We start from the raw sequence: 17,020 nt of genomic DNA on the forward strand, positions 1-17,020 counted from the left end.
CAATGCCAATACTCTTCAAACTTTTCACTGACACTGAAAGGGAAGGAGTACTGTCTAACTCATTCTTTGAAGCTAGTATTAACCTGATACTAAAACCTGACAAGAACTTCACAATAAAAGAAAATTCACACCAACCTCTTCAATGAAGATAAGATGCAAAAATCCTCAACAAGAAACTGGCAAACAGAATTGCAACAAATCATTAAAAAGATCATACATCATCACCAAATTGGCTTCATCCCCAGGATGCAAGGATGGTTCAACATATGTAAAGCACTGAGTTTAATAAACAACATAAACACAAGCAAGGACAAAAACCACAAGGTCATCTCAACAGATGCAGAAAAACTCTCTGGCAAAATCCAACATCTATTTACAATAAATATCCTGAGCAAAATAGACATAGAAAGACCGTATAGCAACTTAATAAAAGCCATTTAGGACAAATCCACTGCCAAGATCAGACTAAATGGAAAAAAAATGAAAAGCCTTTCTCCAAAAATCAGGAATAAGACAAAGTTTTCCACTCTTACCATTCCTGTTCAATATAGCACTTGAAACATTAGCCAGAGTGTGAGGCAAGAGAAGAAATTAAAGGGATACATACAGCAAAGGAAGAAGACAAACTATCCTTCTTTGCAGATGACATGATCCTGAACATAGAAGACCCAAAAAATTTCACCAAAAGACTCATGGAATAAACAAATTCCACAAAGTAGAAAGATACAAAAAGCAACACACATAAATCAGTAGCATTACTGTACATCAATAATAAACACACTAAGAAAGTCATTAGTAAGACAATACCATTCACAATAGCTTCAAAAAAAAATTAAATAACCAGGTATTAACTGAACCAAGGAAGTAAAAGATCTCTACAACAAAGGCTTTCATACTCGAATAAAGAAGACTACAGACACCATAAAATGGAAACACATCCTCTGTTCCTGGACAGGCAGAACTAATACTGTCCAAATGGCCATATTACCAAAAAGTTAACTTACAGATTTAATGGAATTTCAATGAAAATAGCAACCACATTCTTCACAGAACTAGAAAAAACAATCCTGAAATTTATATGGAACCAGAAGAGAGGCAGCCTAATCCCAGAGCTCAAACTATATTACAAGTCGATAGTGATTAAAAACAGCGTGGCACTGGCACAAAAACAGACATGCAGATCAGTGGAACAGAACAGAGGATGCTGAAACAGCCTCAAGTACACGCAGACATCTCATCTTTGACAAGGGGGCCAAAAACATATGCTGGAGGGAAGACTGCCTCGTTAACAAACTGTGTGGGAAACTGGTTCACCATACGCAGAAGATTGAATCCAGATCCACATATCTCCCTATGCCGTAAAACAAAAATGGGTCAAACACATAGATTTTAAAACAAAACAATTTGCTGGAAGATTGAAAAAAAGGTTAAACTCTTGAAGACATATGCATAGGCAAGGACATTCTGAACAGAACTCTAATTGCATAAGAAAGAACACCAAGAATCAACAAATGTGACCTGGTTATCTTCCCGACTGGTATCTTTCCCAAAGAGCTAGAAACTTCATAGTACAGTGATACATGCATAGCAATGTTTATAGCAGCAAAATTCATGAAGAGCTAAATCCTGGAAGCAGCCAGTATATCCATCAACAGATGACAGGATAAAGAAAATGTGCTATCTATATATAATGGAATATCAATTGGCTGTAAAGAATGACAAATTTGAGACATTTACAGGAAAATGGATGCACCTGGAAAACATAATGTTGAGTGAAATAAACCAGACAGACAAGCTTAAATACTGTACGGGATCTCTCATTTGAGTGAGGCAAAGGAGAAACAAAGAGAATGATAAAGGATGGATAGAAAGGTACAGGGGATGGATCTCTTAAAAGAAGGAAGTGGTAGCAAGGGCAAAGGGTGAGGAGGAGGGGAAGGGGAACTAAGAATAATAAAGATATACCATGTACAGGAACCCAAGAATCTCAATTAATGTAAACATTGTATGCTCTAATATGAGCTAAGGCAAATAATATCAACAGGAATGAAAAATGGGATAGAAAAACTGAAGGAGATGGAAGGGGAGGGGACCTCTGGGAGGGGATTTTAATAAAAAGGAAAGAAACAGGCTGTAATATGTACATGTAACCATTCCCCAAGATGACCGTAAACTACATGAAATGCAAAATGTGCTAATAAAATAAAAAAATTTACAGAAAGAATCAACAAATCGGATTATATCAAATTAAAATGCTTCTTCACAGCAAAGATAGCAAACAACAGAGTGAAGAGACAACCTACTGAATGGGAAAAAGTGTCCTCAAATGATGAGAAATATCTACAATATATAAAAAACTCAAGAAAAATTAGACCTCTCAAAATAAAAGTCCCAATAAAAAATGGGCTACTGAAATGAACAGACACTTCTGAAAAGAAATACAAACAAAAATTGTTCAAAATCACTGGCCATTAGAGAAATCCAAATTAAAATAACAATGAGATTCCACCTTACTCCAGAAAGAGTGGCAATCATCAAGAACTCAAAAACAACACATGCTGGACAGGCTGCGGGGAAGGAGACTGTTCCGCATTGCTGGTGTGAGTGTAAAGAGTAATAACCACTATGTAAATCACCATGGAGATTCCTCCAAAAACCAAAATTAGAAATTCCATCTGATCTAACTATTCTCTTTCTGAGTATCTTCCCCAAAGAGTTAAAGACATCACAGAGTAATACACGCATACTCATTATTAATAGTAGGACAACCCATAAAAGCTAAATCTTGGAAGTGGCCCACATGTTCATCAACAGATGAATAAGTAAAGAAAGTATTCAATGGAGTACTACTCAGTTATATAGAAGTTATATAGTTATTTGTAGGAAAATGGATGTACTCTGAGACCAAAATGCTAGTGAAATAAATCAGTCACAGAAGCTTAATGGATCAGATGGTTTCACTTACATGGGGAATCCAAAGTATAAATAATTCAAACAGCAAATAAAAGATTATAGGATACAGGGAGATAGATCTTTTGCAAGTAGAAAGAGACCTACAGATGGATTTAAGGAGGAGGAGGGGAAGGGGAAGCAAAAAGGATTAGGATATGTGCAATATGTATCTGTACCAACTCCCCAAGATGAATGAATTTATTATATATCATAAACATTACTAATAAAAGTTTGTTCCACCTTTAGAGTTCTCAAGTGGTGGCGCCTGCTCAGGACAAAGCAATTTTCTATTTTTCACAGATTTCACCGATCCTCTGCTTTAGCTAATTTGGGATAAGCTGAACATTATTTTTCTGCTCTAAGTTTTCTTTTAGGATCAATATTTCCTCATGCTTTTTCACATAAGGAGGCCCCAAGTGTGGAGATATATCCCCTCTATCACCAGCTATATTCCTTTCTGGTTCTTGAGACACTTTTTGCAGATGTGAAAATGGAACATTAGTTTCCTTGGTTTGATTCTCAGATGTCTTTTCTGTAAAGGTGTGTATTTTTAAAATAATCTTATTCTTTGTTTGTTTGTTTGTTTTGTTACCGGGGATCAAATTCGGGTCTTGCGCTTGTGAGGCAGGCAGCACAACCACTGAGCTAAATCCCTGGCCCAATAATCTTATTCTTAATCAAAAGGTCTGGAAAAAAGGAAAACTAGAAAATTAAAATTTAGCTGGTTTGATTTCTTCATATATATGAAGAAATGGATTCTAACAAAGAAGTGAAAAATAACTCCTTACTCTAAAACAAGAGAAAAACATGAACCAGCAAACTTAACTTTGTCCATGTTTGTTTGGACTAAACTTAAGTATGTACTAAATTTACCAAAAATAAATTAGATGATGCTTAATATTATAAATCTTTTTTCATATATTTTACTTTATCATTCTTTAAACAATGAGCCCTTACAGTGCACTAAAATCTTTTTTCTAAAGATTAGTAACTGGAGGATAGGCAAACTTTAAATTACTAAGAGACAAAATCGCCATAAGAATGACTCAAATTATAAACCATGACAGTGTTACGCATCTATACGAACTACCTCTATTAAGTCCAGTTCTAACACATTCTGATTTGCACCAAAGAGAGTGGATGAAAATATTTTAGTAATAATTACCAATTCCTTATATTGAAATGAAATAAGAAAGTTATTATTTGTATCCTAACACCAAGTCTCATTTTGGAAGGTATGATTCTCTTAATAGGTAGCTGGGTTGATTTGATGACCCCTCAATGTAGACACTGAATCTGACCAGGAGGCGAACTGAATCTTTAACCTAGCAATTGGTAACATGAAACTCCAATGTTGAGGCTCTGGGGATAATCAACCTTAAACATGCACCCAACTTGGTTGTCATTGTTACATTGTTTCTAACATTGAAGATTTCACAGACAGAAGCACAGACATCGTTCAGAAAAAAAATTTTGGCTCAATTCTTAAGTTTAGCTATAAGGTCCTACAGATTCTAAGAACAGCTTGTCTATAATTAGCTAAAATATTAAAAAATTAAATATTAAATTGTGATTTATTGATTCTAAAAGGCTAGTCAGAAAAGTAATTTTATTTGGCCTAAACTACCTTATTAAAGCAAACAAAACAGTTCTCCCTTCGGCAGCACATATACTAAAATTGGAATGATATGGAGAAGATTAGCATGGCCCCTGCGCAAGGATGACTCTCAAATTTGTGAAGTGTTTCATATTTTTAAATAAGGATCAAAATGTATAATTGATAATGTGAAATAGGAAGGAAAGGTCTAAAGGAATAAAGAAAATGGGAGGGGTAGGGGAAAGGAAACAAGGGAAAAGAAAAAATAGGAGAAAAGGAAAAAAACGGAAACAAAATCTTTGTAAATAGGGAAGGGTGGAGGGGGTGAAGGGAGGGCCAGGCAATGGAGAAAAAATAAGAACCAAGATACGTCATGTACAGGTACACATTCCCAATGAGAAATATAAATGTATTGTATACCTAAAATGTACCAATAAACAATTTAAAAACAAAGCAAAGAAAACAATATTAAACCAGAAATATAAATTTAAATTTTTACCTGCCTGTTCCTGGCTATTTTCACAGCCATGAAGCCTTTTTTGCTCTTCTTCTGGTTCTTCTGAAATACGTATATATAAAGGTAAAATAAACTACTTAGAACAGTTAGATAAAAAGCAAAGGTCTTTATAAAATACAAAAAGAATTAATTATACATATTTATTTTTATTTCCCCAGTTAAGAATTTGAATTAAGCCTGTTTTAGCTGGAAAACTTACTTAAAAATACTTTTAATTATCCCCAAGTTAACAAATCATTTGGAAAGACATTCTATGTCACCGCATTGAAGACACATAGATCTCTTAAAAGATTCATCATGAATTCATCAACTCAGCACAGATGAACTCTCTGAAACATTTAAAATACCACAGGAACACAAAAATACACTACACATTATTCTCCACCTCATCACAGCTACTTTTGAACAACCCAGTAAGTATGTTATCATTAATGGTCTCTACAATTAGTTACTTTTTACACCTTTATCAGTGAGATGTCTTCATTCACGCTTTTGGCAACTTTAAAAAAAATCTTTTTCTTAAGACTCAGTCTGTCATGTGAAGTTTTCCTTGATATGATTATTTACCCTAGATACATAGTTGCCTCTTTCTTTGGTACTTTTATCAATGTTACTACTGGATTTTTACTACCTGAACTACAAACTTATTTCTTTATTAACCGTTTTGCTCCTGGACTGGACGGGACAATCTTTGAAATCATCTTTGTATACATAGTCTTCCTTCATCTTAATCAATAATTATTTATTGAATTCTTGCTAAGTGCTAGGCACTGGGGTTTAAAGAGTACAAATAAAAGGTATCATGGATGGCTTTTCTAGAGGTAATGCCTGAGCTCAGAATTAGAGTGAGGTTGGCCAGACAGAGGGAAGGAAAGTGAGAGAGTACAAAAGGCAGTAGCAAAACAGAAAGTATGAAATGGAGATAGTGCTTTGTCTAAAAATGGAGTACAAAGGAAAATATCACTAGCTGTTAGTAAAGCCAGAGACTGACGAGGGCAGACAAAAGGACAGGGCTGAAGATGGAGAATTAGAAGTCAAATCATGAAAGCCTATAGGTGACTTTAAGATGCTTGGTCATTAATGCTTTGAAGAGTGCCTCATGGTTAGATTTGTTTTGGAGATCAATCACTCTCAACAGCGACGAGGATGAATGTGAGGGCCGTATGAATAAAGCGAGGCAGATTAACGGAAGGGAACAGGCCAAATCAACCTAGCGTAGGCCTGAATCTCTTAAAGATCCCACAAATTCTGTTCCCAGAAATATTTCAGGTATGAAATTATAAGTGCCCATTGTAGAGTGAATTCTTATTAAATGAATAAATGTATAAACCTGGGTCCCTGGAGAACTAGACTCTGCTCATTACTTATCAAAAGGTATCAAATGAGATGTGAAACCAACTAGTTGAATTTGTTTAAGTTGCTTGAGTTTACTTTGTAGTTCTTGTTTCACCTTTTCCTAAGCTGAGGGAGCTCATTTAAGGGTTTTGTTTAAAATGTCCCGCTTCTTGAGTTTACCAAGCTTATTAACACATAAGGCCTGAGGGTGTAGCTCAGTAGTAGAGTGTGTGCTCCATATGTGCAAGGCTCTGAGTTTACTTGAGCTTAATCCTCAGCAGGAAAGAAGAGGAGGAAGGAGAGGAGAGGAGAAGAGGAGGGGCAAAAATGTCACTTGTATGGGTAAATAACTTTGGATTTACAGCTTGTAGTCACTACTCCAGAAGATGACTCATCATCTATTATGTTGCAAGATTTGTTACTACAGACATGATGGCATGATTAAGGGCATTAAACTGGTACATAAAGTAGAATACATATCAGATGCCATTAATAAATAGACTATGTGTCCTAGTAATTGATTTTTTTTTTTTTTTTTGAAAAGTGGGGTTTTGCTATGCTGCCTACGATGGCCTTAAACTCCTGGGCACAAGTGATCTCTCTGCCTCAGCCTTTCAAATAGCTGGAGCTAAAAGCATATACACTGTGCCTGGCTAGATTTTCATATATCACTTTTAAATGATACTGTACTTCTTACAACAACATTCCTTGTGTACTACTCACTGATGAGGACATGGCTGAAGAGATCCTATATAGGAAATTATTCATGATTTCCATTAATATTGTGAAAATCAATTTATACAAACAAAAATTGTAAGAAATAATTTAATACATGGCTTTGGAAAGTTCTTTTTTGAGTTACACTGCACATAGTTATTAATAATACTTGTGAATTCAGAGGTATAAAAATAAAGAAGTGTTGTGTCTGAGTAGCAATCTGTAGATCTCTACCCAGTTTTTCCATCAACTCTTGAAGTTCTAAGCATCTTGGCACCCACTCTCAAGTTTATGCTATATACTTGTCTAAACGAAATTACTCTGCCTAATTATTTTTTTATAATTTGTACCTTGCTTTGGTTATAGAAAGAGTACAACTGCTTTGTGAAAAGATACAGTTTGGTTGTTGGTTGCTTAGGAAGAATAAAACACAAAGCCAATTGTACCACCAAATGATTTCTGCAAAGTTAGAACTACAGAATTATAAAATCCTACAGAGGTGGCTCCAGGTTGAATTCTCTATGCTTTTTATTACTTTCTTTATGGTGTTTTCTGGTTGCTGTGATTCATGCAACATGGTGAGTACAATTCCCTAACAGAAACACAGCTCCAATATTCATCATCTTCTTACTTATTAAGGTTGTCTTACCTAATTCTGTGGATGCTGACAGATTTTTAGTCACTGCTTGTGTTGTAAGTGGATGTTTGTCATCAACTTTCAAATTCCCCAATCTCTGACAAGTCTTTTTATTGAGGGTCAAACTCACAGAACTCCAATCAGAAAAATCTGAAAATAAAGCTTTATTTATTAAGATGTAAATGATAATAAAAATGTAACTAACTTGTATAAATTCTTTCCTCAGATGCACTCCCAGCTTCACAACACACTACTGCCTAGGGCTTATTGTACTTTACAGGTCCTGTGAGTCTGACATCATTGTCACGTCTCATTCTTCTGTTTTCATTTATTAGTATTACTTTGATTTACCCAGCAATCTTTCAGATACTTTCCCATATTAAGATTAACCCTTTAGCGATATGAATTTTATATTAAAAACTGTCTATTTTAAATATAAACATACACAATATTCTTTGTACATTCTAAAGACATGGACTTGAGTGAATATGCTACTTTAAATTTTAAAAACTACAGGGGCCGGGGATTTAGCTCAGTGGTTCCACCCTCGCAAGTGCAAGGTCCAGTTTTATACCCAGTACCAAAAAAACCCAAGAAAACGAAAACTGTAAACTTAAAAAACTACAGTAAGATATTCTTTCTTCAATATCCCAATATCTTCAGAATTCACTTTTTAAGGCTTGGATAATACCATAATTTATATGAAAACTGGTAGCTTTAAGTGACCCAGTTGTTCCCATGTAAAAACTGGGTTAGTCTAGGTCAGTGGTGGGGAACCCACGGCGTGTGGGCTGTTTGTTATCACTGAAAGCTCTAAAAGGTTCACCATCATTGGTCTAGGTCCATGCTAAATTCAAAGATTACAAAGTGCCAGGAGACAGGAAATCAAACTGTAAGAAAAATGTCCTTTTTTATTTATAGACAAAATTGTCAGATTTACACTTTTTAAGACAAATGAAAGAAAAAGGAAATATAGAGGCTAAGAGTTAGTTCATCATGAAGAACCCCTGTATCATGTGGCTTTCATGAACCTTATATGTTGTTTAAATGGTAGTTTAACAGTGAGTTAGAATCCCTAGAGTTCAAGATCCATTCAAAGGGTCTAAGGGCACAAATAATACCAAACGTGGTTTGCCAGTGGTGTTTTCAGAGATGTCATGTGTCACATGTCACAATTTTAATGATTAGTGAGTCACAGCTCTGATGGGTATTGGATTGGGTGACTGCATGCTTGCATTTTACCTCTTTCAGATTTAATTTCTAGTAGAGTAAATGTCAATAGAGTGAATGTATTTAAACAAAAGTTCCATAGAATCTGTACTAATTTTTAATACTATGGCTAAAGAGTTTCAGAATCACTGTCTTGAAGGACTGTGTCTACCAAATAGTCATTAAGGAATGATCGGGGGCCGGCGATTTAGCTCAGTGGTTCCACCACCTGCCTTGCGAGTGCAAGGTCCAGAGTTCGATCCCCAGTACCAAAAAAACCAAAAAAACCCCAAAACGGAATGATTATATTTCCCATTATTAATAATCAAAGATATGAGATACCATACATACATACTCATACAGTCTGTTGAGAACATCTGTATGCTTACGATCATCATTATATTGACACAGATTAAATGATTAAGTTGAAACACAGTTGACATGTTAGCAAGCAAAGCTTTACTCTAGGTAAATATCAGAATTACAGTAAGCAGTTTTTGTTGTTTTAGAAAAGGGATCTTGGGTACCAAGGAACCTCTTGCCACAACTTGCTGAGTAACCAGGACTCAGGCCTGCAACACAGGGCCCAGCTCTCCAGTGAGCATCTGCCAACTTTGAAATCATCTTGAAATCTTGTAATAAGCTCTGTGGATCCCTATCAAGTATAAGGATCCAAGCTGGGGACATTAGGGTATTGAAACATAAGTAGAAACGGCTTAACACTTACATTAAAATTTTTTCTATTATGCTTGCAAACACCTTATTTGCAAACATGGACACCAACAATCAAATCTGAATTATCTATGTCAAATCCTTCCAAAAATTTGGGGAAAAATATGAGAAAATTGTGGGCATCTCTAACATTGTAATCTACTGTACTTCTTTCCAGAGTAATCTGTATTGCAAAATTTACCTGATTTGCATGTCTTTAAATCCTCCACTGCTACTGCTTTATTTGGAACAGAATCTTTCATTTCAATGGCAGGCTGAATGGGGTTTGAAGTGAGATATTTAATAAATACTATGTATTTCATGAAGTATGTAGTTAATTCAAGATGCAAATATAAAGTTATTACCTTCAAGTGAAGACATTTCTCAGGTGATTCTAAAAAGCAAAAGGGAAACATAATCAATTATATGTAAATATGAGAAAGCCAAACACACACTCATGCAGAGTTAGCATGGAGCTGAATCCTCACGCTCTGCTTTGGAAATGATTACTTTAGGTTTTGGGTTTTCTTCCCCATTGGTTAGGACAACATGACAGAAAAATCAGAATACAGGTCTAATAAGACATGCAGGGAAGATTTCCAAAGTGAGATTATGCTTCCAAAGGCCATAACTAAAATAGAAAGGTGAGCATATTCCAATATGCACATACATGCCGAGTGATGGAGAAAGTGATCTCAGCAAGTCATGACCCCGAGAGGATAAATGTCAAAGCTGATGGTATACCATTACCCTACAAGTATGTTAACTGTGCTCTTCCATCTGTCCTGAAATTGTCAGAATTTGTCCTGGATTTGTCAGAAAGTACAAACTTGTGGTAACAGTTCACTGGAATATATCATTCATTTCTTATCAAATAAAGGTTTTGAACTGATTGGCTTGGACATATACTTGTAGAATAATAGTTCATAAAAATGTTCATTTTTCCCATACCCTTGTGGGCTACTGGTTTGCCTACATTTCCTGTGTCCTCCAGTTTAGCCATCTTAAAGTTTTTTGATCCACTTATACAAGAAGGTATATAAATCACATCTAAGAAATAATGCACAGTAAGTTTTCAATATTGAAATACGGTCATCAAAAAGGGAAAAATAAGCTGAATTGTCATAGAATTATTAGATAGCAATAACCTTTTATATTTCAAAATCACTGTAATATTCACCAAAAAGTAACAATTTTGGTATTCAAGGAATGAATAGGAATGAATTCATTCAAGGAATGAATTTTTTTTTTTTTTTTTTTTTCTGCTGACCAGCTTTACTTTAGTCACCCTCACTTTAGAGTTAACACCATTGCTACTTTCCCTTTGGGTATTTAATAAAAGCAAAAGGTCCAGACTTTCCTTTTTCGGCAGCTTAGAATAATGTTCTTACTGCTTTTCCTTCAGGCAGCAGGAACTAACTTGTCAATGCCAACAACTGATGTAAGATCATCTTCTGCCCATAGCGAACCTGGGAGGCCTGCTGTTCCCTCCAGCTGAGTTTGGCATAGGCCTCCTTGTTACTGAGGATATCTTGGTCAGTTTTTAAGTCTGTGGTGTAGGTCTGCAGGGTCAAAAGAGCACTGTCTCGAAGCAGCCGTCTCCACGATGCTTTGAGTTTCAGGATACTGGTGATGGTCAAGCTGCTCTCTTCCCTTTCCTTCTTTCCCCATCCATCCCAGTTCTTAAAAGCTCTGAACTCCTCAGCAGGCATACACAGTACCTTGAGTGTGGTGGTCAGCTCCTCTTCAGTCAGCACCTCCTCACGTCCAATCACGAATGCCCCCTCTTCCCCTACCATCTCCATCTTGCATAAGAAATCCCAGCACTCAAATAGGAGGAGACTTTCAGCTTTCCCTTTCACTCCCTGTAAGGCCGCTTCATGAATGGTCACCATCTGAATGTCAGCTGTGTCATCTGTGTTGTCAGGATACGGCTCAACAAAACCATACATATGAATCAGCTGCCAATTAGCCATTTGCCCATAAGTGTTGAAAATCTCATGGCCTTTAGGAATGGACCGAGTAGCCACCATCCGAAGGTAATCCTCATTTTTAGAAGTAGGAAAGCAGAGCCCAGTGACAACAATGGCTTGACTCAGGTGCCCAGTCATCAAGGCAATAACAAGAACTAGGTGGGATCCACTCACTGCAGAGTACTCTAGATTGGAATTGTGATTGGCTAAGTGGTTTAGTATGTCTGCTGCAGGCACCATCAAAGGGGAGTTTGGCTCCTTTTCCTCTTCCTCTTCCTCCAGGGGTTATGTCTGTTTCCAAAACTGGTTTGGTACATTGTTAGTCTTTAAATGATTTGTGTGAATATCCTTTATTGCATCAAAAAGCTATTGTATCAAAAATGAGTTATCTTAAAAAAAGTCAATCCTTCTATATGCTAGTTAAGCTCAAGTGAATAACCAGTTATAAATTCAACCTAAAGCTCTGATGCCTGATAGTTACGGATGGAGAGGAGGTGAGGAGCTACAGTTCAACCCCATTCTAGCATTCCTCCCTTCTAATCATCTCTGGAGCAGCAATAATCTACTCTTCCACTTGTGTTTATATACGCTGAGGCCATGGGAAGTGAGTTCTCTCAAGTTTCCTCATTGTTAATTCCAAATTACCTGTCTAGTTTCCTTGTTTCATCTCTTCTTTCCCCTAAAGAATCCCTCTGCCTTTCAAAAGTGATCTCTAGATCTATGATCTCAATTCTGACAATTTATTTCTTTTTATGGATTATTCCTCCTACTTATTTGGCAGTGGTATCGTAGGATTATAATTTCTATTCTTCTCTTCTTTGCTCCTTCTCCTGTGGCTAGAAACATTTTCAGAAATAAAAACAAAATGTATGCTTTCCCTTGACCCTGTTTTGTCTTGAACTATTATCCAATGGATCTTTGTCCAGATTTCTCTAAAGGGAAGCTGATAACCGGCCATTCCCAGTGGGCTGAGGACAAGCAGCATCGACATCACCTGAGAACTTACTGGATACACAAGATCCAAGGCCTATTGAATCAGAGTTATGATTTAACACAGTCCCCAACATGGGGTTTCATTGCAGTTGAAAAGCTCTAGCCTATACACCACATCTCTTCCAAATCCCCTTACCTAAACTTACCTTTCCAGAATCTAGTGTCAAGTTTCTCCTCATCATGTCCCCCAAACTGAAAAAGCATAAGAAGTCATAAGCTTTCTAATGGACTTTTTAAAGATGGTATGACTTTCCTGACCTCTCCATAATGAATCTTATTCCTTTCTTTTTTTCAATGCTCTTATTATGGGTATACTACTTGGTGAAATAGCAACTTTTAAAAGTGGCAACATTTTGTATGAAATTCTGCAACCAGAATCATATGTTCATGAACCAAGGTACCACTGAAAACACATGTATGGCTGACCATGTATGTTTATATTTATCTGTAATGAATAAAACACAGCTCTCCATAATCCAGTACTTCAATCCTCAATGCCTTCCCAACAATGAGACAGTAAGTGGAAAAATTCTGCTCTACTTTTCCATCAAGATTTGGTACTGAAAGCTCATTTTATATTCTTCTTACACTTCTCACACCTTGCTCTTCTGTTTTCTAAAGAATTACTTTATTTTTCCACCCTCCATACTTTCTTCTTTTTCCTTCATTTATTCCTTGCATTCTTTTTTATTCTTCACTCCTTTCTCTCCTTTTCTTATTTTCTAATTTCCCTCAGACCTTATAATAGCTTGAAATGGAACTAATAATTCAGCTCCTTTTGTTTCTCTCAAATTCAACCTTTTGCTGAAACTTGATATATGTAACTTACTACTATTTTACTTCTCTTTTTCCTTACTATGCACCTAATAGGTAATTTTCTTTGGCTATTAGAATACAGCAATGCTCTGGTTTTAAATAAAAATGCTGTCAAATGACTTTTCTAAAAATTCATATATTTATATATATTTCTTACCTTCTACTTGTCTATTTCCTGTATGTTTTCCTTTTTCGTCTGCAGCCCCAGATAAATGATCAACAGACTTCTGTGGAAGATTCTCAGAGACACTCTGTTAAAATTAGTATATCAGGAATGAGTTACACAAAGATTTCCTTATCATTGTCTACGAAGATACCTGATTTTTCTATCTTAAAAGCAGTAAGAGTTGGGCAAGGTGGCGCATGCCTGTAATCACAGTGTTGGGAGGGTGAAACAGGAGGATTGCCATGAGTTTGAGGCCAGCCTGAACTACACAGGGAGACCTTGTCTCAAAAAGACAAAAAGAGCAATTAGCTTTAATAATGGGAAGCATGTACTGAAAACCAGAGCATTTCAAAGAAAACCTTATGTCCAGCCCACTTTGTATCGCCTCATGGGTCCTGACTCTTTAAAGCAAGCTTGGAAAGCCACAGGAGAGATTCATAAGAGAACATATTGTCTGATGTGGATTATTTTAATCTGGCTTCAGCATACCTAACTCTACTCTGCACTCCCCAACAAGGATAACAGTTTTTAAAAATACAGATTTAAATAAAATATTTTTAAACTATAAGCTGTTTTGATGAGTGTATGTTTGTGATATATAATAATTACATTTGTTTTGAGGAACTGGTACACATATTATCATTTCCTGATCACCTTTGTTCCCTTTACCCCCTACTATCCCTTTCCCTTTGCTGATTAAACAGATTTTTGGAAGTACACCTGCTATAATTCAGCATTAAATATTTCAAATTACAGAAGCCATTTTAGTGTTAAAACACTTGGCAAGCTAAGAAACTTCATTTATGTAAACAAGGGCTCAGGGAAAATATATAATGGCTTTGGTAAAAATTTTGTTGATAGGAAAAATGGCTGAAAATAAAAATGTACTCATAATAAGTTTATGTTATATTCAAATAATTGTACAAAAATATTAGACACTGTATGCAACTTTTTTCAAATTAAGAGCTTCAAAAAAGTATAAAAAGCCTTAATAAAAAGGGCAGCATAAGAACTTTTATTTATTGTGTCTAAAATGTCCCAAGCACTTATTTATACATTTCCTTTTTTATATGTTATAAAACTATAAGTGATTATGATGAAAGTTATTGTACTTTCTGCTTCCTGGCCATTCTAGTATGTTAAAACGATGGACAGATGTGCCTCACTGCTCTCTCTGTCCAGAATGTCCTCCTAGACTTTGACATGGCTGGCTTCTTCTCATCCTTAATTTGGCAGCAGTTCACTCTCTTTCCCATCCTAACTACAAACCCTCTCAAAATTCTCTAACCTCCCCAGGCGATGCAGCAGCTGCTTATTCCTAAGAGATCAGGCCTTTCCCTCAATGGTGCTCTTAAAATAAGTTGTCTTAGGGGCCGGGGATTTAGCTCAGTAGTTCCACTGCCTGCCTCGCAAGTACAAGGACCTGAATTTGATCTCTGGTACCAAAAAAAAAAAGTTGTCCTTATTTACACTTTTGTCACGACAGGCATGGCTGCCATAAAGGGTATACTCAATGCATTTCACATTCAAAATTGGTTTCTGCAACAAAGGACCTTCACCGCATCTTTCTGCCTCTTTTATCCCATTCAGACTACTGGGATTAGGGCAGTGCTAAATCACTCATGTGTAGTGCTTAAGTAATCACATGACGTTAATACCAACATCACACATTCCACATTCAGCTACCTCTGACCAAATAAGGCTTTGAGGGGACATCCAGACCCAAATCATAATAGTTGGCAATCCAAATATAGTAGCACTTTCAATTCCCACTCATTAACTTTTCAAGTTACAAGCTGTAAAAATTATGATCTAAACATTTTCTCTGAATTTCATTGGCCATAGGCTGACCTGGAATAATCCTTCAGGTTTTAGATCAACTTAATTTCAGAATCCAAGCTGACTGCTTGTGACATCTAAGCCTTAATTTTTAACTGCACTGGTTTCATTAAATGAATCCTACAAATTAGCAGAAATGTACTATGTAGCAGTAAGGTACTTAGATGTCATTCATTCCTTCATCTGCAGTAGGGGGGATTAAACCCAGGGTCTTTAACCATAGTCCTTTTTGCTTTTTGAAACAGAGACTCACTAAATTGCTAGAATGTCTAGAGTTGGAGATTACTTCTGCTTCAGCCTCCCAGAATGCCGGGATTCTAGACATGTGCCATCTTGTCCAGGGGATTACTTTATTAACTACGTGTTAAAAAATGTGAGGAAATAATTTCTTAAAAGCATATGGCAGAGGTGAGAAAGTAAAGTCAAATTATTCTCCTTTATATTTAAAGCTCACTTAATGCTTACTTAAAAAATAATTATAAAGACCTCAGAATCCCAAGGTGATTCATCATCTTCTCCTAATCCCAGTGCAAACATCATATGTAAAAAACGTTGCCACAGACACATTAATGAGAACATTTACTGCTGTGAATTTTAAATACATGTGCAAATCTATCTGCACTCATGAATATTTCAATAAGATAAAAGTAACAGTAAAAAGAATTTCAGATGGTTGAAGCAGTTTCAGGAAGAAGTTGTGGAAGGAAAATAGGAAAAGAAAAAATTTTAAAAGAAATGGGTATCATGTTTTTGGATCTACACACTTTAAAAAATAATAGTATATAAACAAAAAACTTTCACAGATAATCACTAACTTACCACTTTTATAATTTTTGTGCCCTCCATCAACATGAGTTAAGTTCTCATTTGTTTGTTCTTGTGAATCATTTTTATTAACACAAGTACCATTTTCTTCTTTTCTAATTGCTGACCTTGTTGCTTCTTCCTATATACAAAAAAAAGAAAAATCATGGAACATCAAAAAACACACTTAAGACACTTCCCCTCCCATCCACTCAGTCAAATGGAAACAATCACAGACACATCAGTCAAATCACAGGGATTGCTCTGGGAGAAGTGAGAACCGAAAACACATTCTGCTCTATGTGCAAGCACATGCACAGATATATGAAAACAAGAACAGAAAAATGTATTTCATTGGTTCTACAACTGGGGATCAAAGCAAGAAACAGTCAGTTCGACCTGGGAAGCTCAGGAAAAGCCACAAACCTATGGTCCAGTTTGAAAGGGAGAAAAATTGTACAGGAAGGGTGTGAAGAGCATTCCAAACAGGGCAGCATAAAGAAAAAGATGAGCCATGAAACAACTCAGCAAATGAGGGATGCCCAAGTAATGTGACAAAACCAGAATACAGTCCCGCAAATGGCATGGACAGATAAGACAGGAGCATCAGGGGCCAACCACACAAGACTTGTCTCAGGCTAGAATGTGGACCTTGCCCTTTGTGTAATGAGGATCCAATATTCTTTAGAAAAGGATATCCTGGCAGCAGTGTAAAGTAGATGAGCAAAATGGGGGAAGGAGGGGCAGAAAAAGA

General features: G+C 36.1%; 2 protein-coding genes and 1 non-coding gene across 3 annotated transcripts in view; 1 reads left to right on the forward strand and 2 right to left on the reverse strand.

Moving 5' to 3' along the window:
- Positions 1-17,020, reverse strand: part of LOC101726718 (ankyrin repeat domain-containing protein 26-like) — a 74,181-nt gene that overhangs the window by 26,050 nt on the left and 31,111 nt on the right. The window contains 9 exon segments of the mRNA XM_087204023.1: positions 5,044-5,108; positions 7,768-7,905; positions 9,878-9,950; positions 10,041-10,069; positions 10,627-10,725; positions 13,615-13,708; positions 15,949-16,026; positions 16,062-16,078; positions 16,282-16,408. Coding sequence (XP_087060149.1) covers positions 5,044-5,108; positions 7,768-7,905; positions 9,878-9,950; positions 10,041-10,069; positions 10,627-10,725; positions 13,615-13,708; positions 15,949-16,026; positions 16,062-16,078; positions 16,282-16,408 — 720 coding nt within the window.
- Positions 4,601-4,707, forward strand: LOC147820592 (U6 spliceosomal RNA). Its single transcript, XR_015448381.1, has one exon. It is a non-coding gene; the product is annotated as a U6 spliceosomal RNA (small nuclear RNA).
- Positions 10,732-12,781, reverse strand: LOC147820593 (N-lysine methyltransferase SETD6-like). Its single transcript, XM_087204022.1, has 2 exons — positions 11,823-12,781; positions 10,732-11,720 (listed from the first exon to the last, which is right to left on the reverse strand). Exons 1-2 carry the CDS (start codon positions 11,886-11,888, stop codon positions 11,091-11,093), a joined length of 696 nt encoding a protein of 231 aa, XP_087060148.1. The 5' UTR covers positions 11,889-12,781; the 3' UTR covers positions 10,732-11,090.

The sequence above is a fragment of the Heterocephalus glaber genome, unplaced genomic scaffold (genome assembly GCF_053883595.1).
Source record: "Heterocephalus glaber isolate CG9 unplaced genomic scaffold, H.glaber_assembly_v1.0 deba00001837, whole genome shotgun sequence".
NCBI classification, from domain to species: Eukaryota; Metazoa; Chordata; class Mammalia; order Rodentia; family Bathyergidae; genus Heterocephalus; species Heterocephalus glaber.